General features: G+C 38.6%; 1 protein-coding gene across 1 annotated transcript in view; it reads right to left on the minus strand.

Moving 5' to 3' along the window:
* LOC129756005 (uncharacterized) overlaps positions 1–4,879 on the minus strand; it is a 29,874-nt gene extending 24,995 nt beyond the window's left edge. Inside the window, exon 1 of the mRNA XM_055752756.1 lies at positions 4,255–4,879. Coding sequence (XP_055608731.1) covers positions 4,255–4,263 — 9 coding nt within the window. The 5' untranslated portion in view covers positions 4,264–4,879. The remainder of the gene's footprint in view (positions 1–4,254) is intronic.
* Between the last annotated feature and the right edge of the window lie 1,121 nt (positions 4,880–6,000).

Raw genomic sequence — 6,000 nt, forward strand, 5'->3', positions numbered from 1 at the left:
CGAATCAAATTTAGATCCTACTGGTTACGTAGCTATAGGTTTAAAATTTAAATGTACATCAATCTACAAGGTTTTTGACTCGATATGTTTCTTCAGAATACTTTTAATGTTACGCTAATGTCAAAGTACTCCGGAAAACGGTTATTCAGCCGAATGGAATCGTACACCCAAAGAAGAGGATGCAAACATTCTAATGCCTATCGGAGCTAACTATGAGCTGAAAACGCGCTGAAACGTGTCCCATCACTGGCATAAAGACTCGAGCTCTCGGACAAAATGATGCAGGACCTATTACATACAAACCTTCAAGCGAAACAAGAAATTATTTTATGGGATTCTCATCCTATTGTATTATTCATCCCAGAAACAAGAAAATAAAAAAAAATCTGTCAGTGGTCGGTGAGAATCGAACTCACAACAATTTTCTATCTTCATCTTGCCTATCATACAGCTTGATCAGTGTCCCACCTGAGGAAGATGGAGAACGAGTGTTAATTGTTATAGTCTTTCTGTCTCTTCACCAAAAAACACAGTTTCTGGCGTTTGACCGGGGGTTTGCCAGTATTGTCTTACGATGGGGAAAGAAATTGGAAACGAGAAACCAGTGAAGAAACTATGTTTTGCTTTCCTGCAGATCAATTCATTCATTGATTGTTTCCATCCTCCTTCAGATATGTGATGAACCACAAATACTTTTTTATAACGCTACAGTTTTTCCATGCTCTATTTTTGTTTCTCTATGTATCATTCTATATGTTCCATTTGAATAATTTATTTTACACTCTTCGCCTTTTTTCTCTTTTTTTCTCTTTTTTTCTCTTCACTTTCTAATACTTCTGTATAAACCAAGATTTCCACCGGCCGGAAAATCTCCTGTTTGTATCGCTGAACTATGAAATTCCTGAGGAAGTAATTTGGCTGTGATCCGTAGGAATCGCGACCCGAGGCCCGCGCTGTCTTACATTGAACTGACGAAGCTGACGAGGTGTGTAAAAGGATCGATGATGTGGAAGTGAGATGAACCTAAATCGTCTGAAGGTTCGACGAGGGGTGTTCAGATGATAACGTCTGTGAACAAATTGAAACTGTGATACCTCAACGAATCCGTTCCTCACAACTTTTTTTTATTCCCTTTTACTTTATTTTTCATTTAACACAATCTTTTTGAAAAATCCATAATCATTAAAATCATTAATAATATTCCAAATTGTAGGAAAACAAGTTTGTTCCAGGCGAATTTAATTATAAAAAAAATTCTGCTGGTGACCGGTTAGGATGCTGTTCGTTCGAAAGTTAATTCTAAAAGTGATAAACCGGAAACTGCACAAAGCATTTGAGACCACGCAAACAATTGTGCATCGAGATGCATTTATCAAGGCAGGGCCGGACTGCAGTTTTCTAAGTAGGAGATGGATTCTGCTTAACACAGTCAAATTTAATTTCAAATTCATATAAATCAAAGCTAGAACCTATTATCTTTTTCCTAGTTTTTGTGCCCTCAATTTTCGTTTCCTAGTTTTTATTCATCATTTTCTTTTATTTATATTTTCCATGCTATATTTGAAACTCTATTTTATCACCATCTTATAGAACTTCTTTTCTTCTTCTCTTCCTTTTTCTTGTCAATTTTTTATTTTTTCATACTCCCTTTTCGTATAATCCATTTGCCATTCTCAATGATTCAAAGAGGATTACAGCTCGTCTCAGAGAGTTGCTCCTTTCCTCTGCCTCTGTAAAAGGCCATGGCACCTACCATTCCAAAGTACCGCCCCTCTCAGGGGTACGTATCTTCAATCTTATGGTACTGCCATTCTCAAGGGTTTATATCTAGCATTCCATAGTACTGCCCCTCTCAGGGGTTGGTACTCCCATCTAATGGACAGTCCCTCTCAGGGGTTGCAACTACCATTCCAAAGTACTGCTCCTCTCAGGAGTTTGTACATTTCATCTCATGGTACTGCCCCTCTCAGGGGTTTGCATCTACTATTCCATTGTACTGTTCCTCTTAGGGGTTTGTATCTCGCATCCTTCTGTACTGCCCCTGACAGGGGTTTGTACTTTGATTTCTTAATAGTACTGCCCCACTCAGGAGTTCGTACTTTTATTCTTTCTAGTACTGCCCCACTCAAGGGTTTGTACTTCAATGCTCTTGTCCAAAATATGATCCCTTTTTGAGACCCAGCCCTTTAATCAAGCAAGAGTTCTTTTCTCGAACTTAAAAAGCCTCCAAAACAAATCAACAGCAAAACACTATTACGGCGTTCATACACCTTTGACATCCAGTCGATCTTAATGTGTTGCGGAATTTAAGGCGCCCCCACAATAGCCCTTCTGACGTCGCGTCGCGTCAGCGTCACGTTGACATTTCATTTTGGGGATACCGTTTTCCGTTAGAGTCACCACAATAGTTCGTCGCGTCAGTGACAACATTGTACTAAAACGCTAAATTTGTTCTAAACAGCAGCGTCTTCCAGCGTCGACGTTTTTTTTGAAATAAATCTAAATTCCAGCGCGTCAGCAGGGTTTTGAATATTCCTTTTTTATGCTTTTTTGTCAAAGTTGAATACAAATATACTCAAAAATAAAACTATCGTCATTTTTCTGTGTTTTGTAATGTTAGGCACCCCGAGTTTTATCTCAAAAATTTTGGAAAGCCATGTCAGTGGACGCTGTATTGTGCTGCAAAAAATTCCCAGTGCGTCGCGTCAGCGTTTTAGTATTCAACGACAGCGTTGACAGCTGACGCGACGCGACGTCCGACGTGCTATTGTGCGGGCGCCTTTACTCTCACTATCTATCCTCATTTGACACTCAAAATTCCGAAAAGAAAAAAAAATACTCCCACACAATACTCCAAACGATGAAAAACTAGAAGAATCGGACGCATTACGAAAAAAAAAACCGTCGCATTATCTATTTAAATTCACTATTTAAATTTTCAGTTCCAGATCAAAAGCCTAGCCGCGTAGCGAAGTAGAGCAGACCACGCCATGGGCAATGAAATCGAAAAGTTATTATTTCTCTCCTTAAGAAAAACCATTAAGATCTGTCGAAAGTTGGGTGAAATTTCTACCTTTTCTCACTCTAATATTTCTTTTTCCGAATTAAGACTACGTTCGTCCTTTCTGAAATTATTCTGTAAACTGACGCTACACTTTTTTTCTATCTGAATCGCATTCGTCCGCTTCTTTTTTTTGACTTCATCTCTCATTTACTTTCTCTCCGTTTAACGACGTTAACGACCTGACATGTCAGTCGCAGGGTTGATTCATGAGCTCTTTTGGCATGATATAAAAGTGTTGCCACATATTAATTTCTCTAGTTCATTTTATGTACTTTAGCAACTATATTATTCACATTATTTATCCTCATCTTATTTCCTACACTTACATATGTCATCTTATTTTAACTTATTTTATCTTGTTTCATTAAGCTCAAATAAAATTGACAGTTGATTGCTGACTAAGCGTTTTAACCCAATCGGGTATGATATCAAAGATGAATGATATAACCTTCTTAATGCAGATATGCATCCATAATTCTTGTGCGCTCTGGGGTCAGGGGTTTATGTCCTATGGTTTTAATGACCTATCTAAAAACAATCTATTGAAATGGAATATTTTTTCTTTGATGCCGCGTTTATAATGCTAAACCGTGTTTATTCCGAAAACTTCTAAAAAAATGCATAGAAAACGAATAAAAATTACTGCTTTTTTCATTTAAAATTCTAATTACACTATCGAAAAACTCGTTCAACGATCTGAAAAACAATATTACACTTTGATTTTTTTTTTATCAAAAAAGCAACTTTTCAGTCTACAAGCGATTTTAAATTCGAAAACATTGTGAATTCGACACACCTTAATGATGACTGTTGTTGAGAGCTGCGAAGGATTATGATGTATTACTCAAACATATGAAAAGCCATTGACGTATGTTTGGGAAAAGAACTGCAAAGCAAAATGACCGGATGATGACGGCTTTTAATGATCCACCATCAATTGGTGTTCCTGGGGCGAGAGTGAAATGTTGGAAAAAGCTAGGAATGTCTAAAGAAATCCGGCACAAAAGTCAACCGCAGTTTTTTGATCAATAGTAAAATTCCTATGGGAGCAGGCAAGAGAGGTTCTTCTTTGCGGATGCAGCGGAAAGGGTTGGAATGCAAGATGAGACCAAATTTCATCCTTTTTTCCCCAGGAAACATCTGAATATTTGAACGATTCCAAAGAGGGTTGTCAAGAGTCTATTACGTACCTTATTCATTTTATCATCCACACAGAGTTCGGTCAATCCCACAGCACGAATTATTGTTTTTGGTTGGTGATTAAGCCTAGATTTTAGGACGACGAAACCTTTTTCGGTCCCGAACCGGATATTGACTTTTGACCCGACCCGGTTGACAGAGAGCAAAAAATAATCGAAGTGAAAAATCCCTGGACCGGAAATAGCACTTTTAGGCCTATTACACCTGCCGCCTCATCAAACTTCCGGTCGAAGGAAAAATTCCTCCAGACTTCCGCCAGTCCACTAACAGGCTAACCACACGGCAGTGCGTGAGTGAGTGCGTGCGTGCGTGCGTGTAACTACTTGTTGATAAATGCGTAATGGCACGAGACGGAAACGACGACGTGAAGATGCCGATGCCAATAATCGCCACAACACACAGTTCGGCACAGATGGAAGCAAGTAAGATAAATGGCAATCTGGTTCTGAAAATCCAAATAATAACAGTCCCCACAGTCCCCTCTTCCTAAACCACACGTAGGCATACACACAGCACAGCAAAGCGGCTCCAAACACTGAAAAGAGGACACATACACACACAACCGGGTGCCAAGTCCTCAGTTCTCAAGCTAAGCTTCGTTACAGGACCACGGCAAAATCACGACTGGGCACCGGAAAACCTTACTGCTTGTGTATATATTTCTAGTTCTGATTGCGGATGTGATGCTACCACTGGAAAATTTGGAGAGAAAAATTTTGTCTAACATAGAGAGCGAAAGCTGTGTCAAGCTCGTTACACCAACCATAAAGCTTAAAGATTTTCCATTGAGCTTTTCGAATTTTTCTCTGAGAGCTTTTTGCTCTAATCTGGAAAACTTCAGCTCATCGTCAGACTCTTTATTATAAGCATTTTTTGCTCAAGGATTTTTTTCAATGTAGGTAATTTTCCATGATTTCCCTATACAGAGAAGATTTAGGAATTTGTGCCAATGTATAAGTTGAATTACCGAACAATCGAACAATCTTTCCCAAATTTTGTATATGGTATCAATTCCGGAAATTTTGATTCGATACAATGTATATTAGAGTGGTAGCCAAATGAGTCATGTGAAATTTCGAAAACTGATCACATACACTGAAGATTGGCCCGAAAAACTGACCAGCTCATTCGGACTTGAATCAGCCCTCCTCAAAGTTTCTATTATTTGACCGACAAAAATAACCTTAGGGAGGAATTTTATGTTTTGATTCCGAATGACTTTAAAATTCATAATACGTCGAAATCTGGCGTTATCTAAAAAAAATCGATCTACTTTCAGGGACGTAGGAAGAACTGCCTTATTTGGGGGGTTTGGTGGCAAAATTTTTCCTATAACATTTTTGCTTGAACAATGCATACCTGAACAATTGTAAAAAAATGTAGGTACTAGAAGTATCTCATTATTTGTGTTCAAGTGCTTTTGCATTATGAGTTATTCTTCTTCTTGTTTTACCAACATTCCCAAAACTGGTAAGCATCCTGGAAAATGTAAGACTTGCACCCTTCAAAATGAAATATTAATTAATGCATTGCAGATATCACTACGGCCAGGCCAACCATGTAGTAAACACCGCAAAAGATACTGGAACAAGGGGCAGAATAAAGCGTTGAGTTGCCTACGCTTCTAATGCATACCTATGTATAATGTGCATAATGTCCAATTCAATGTCCCGTTCGAACGGGAGGGGGTTTAGCCCCCTCCCCCCATTAAGATTTTTTCCAAGTAAAATTTCCGT

This window comes from Uranotaenia lowii, chromosome 3 (assembly GCF_029784155.1).
Source record: "Uranotaenia lowii strain MFRU-FL chromosome 3, ASM2978415v1, whole genome shotgun sequence".
Taxonomy (NCBI): domain Eukaryota; kingdom Metazoa; phylum Arthropoda; class Insecta; order Diptera; family Culicidae; genus Uranotaenia; species Uranotaenia lowii.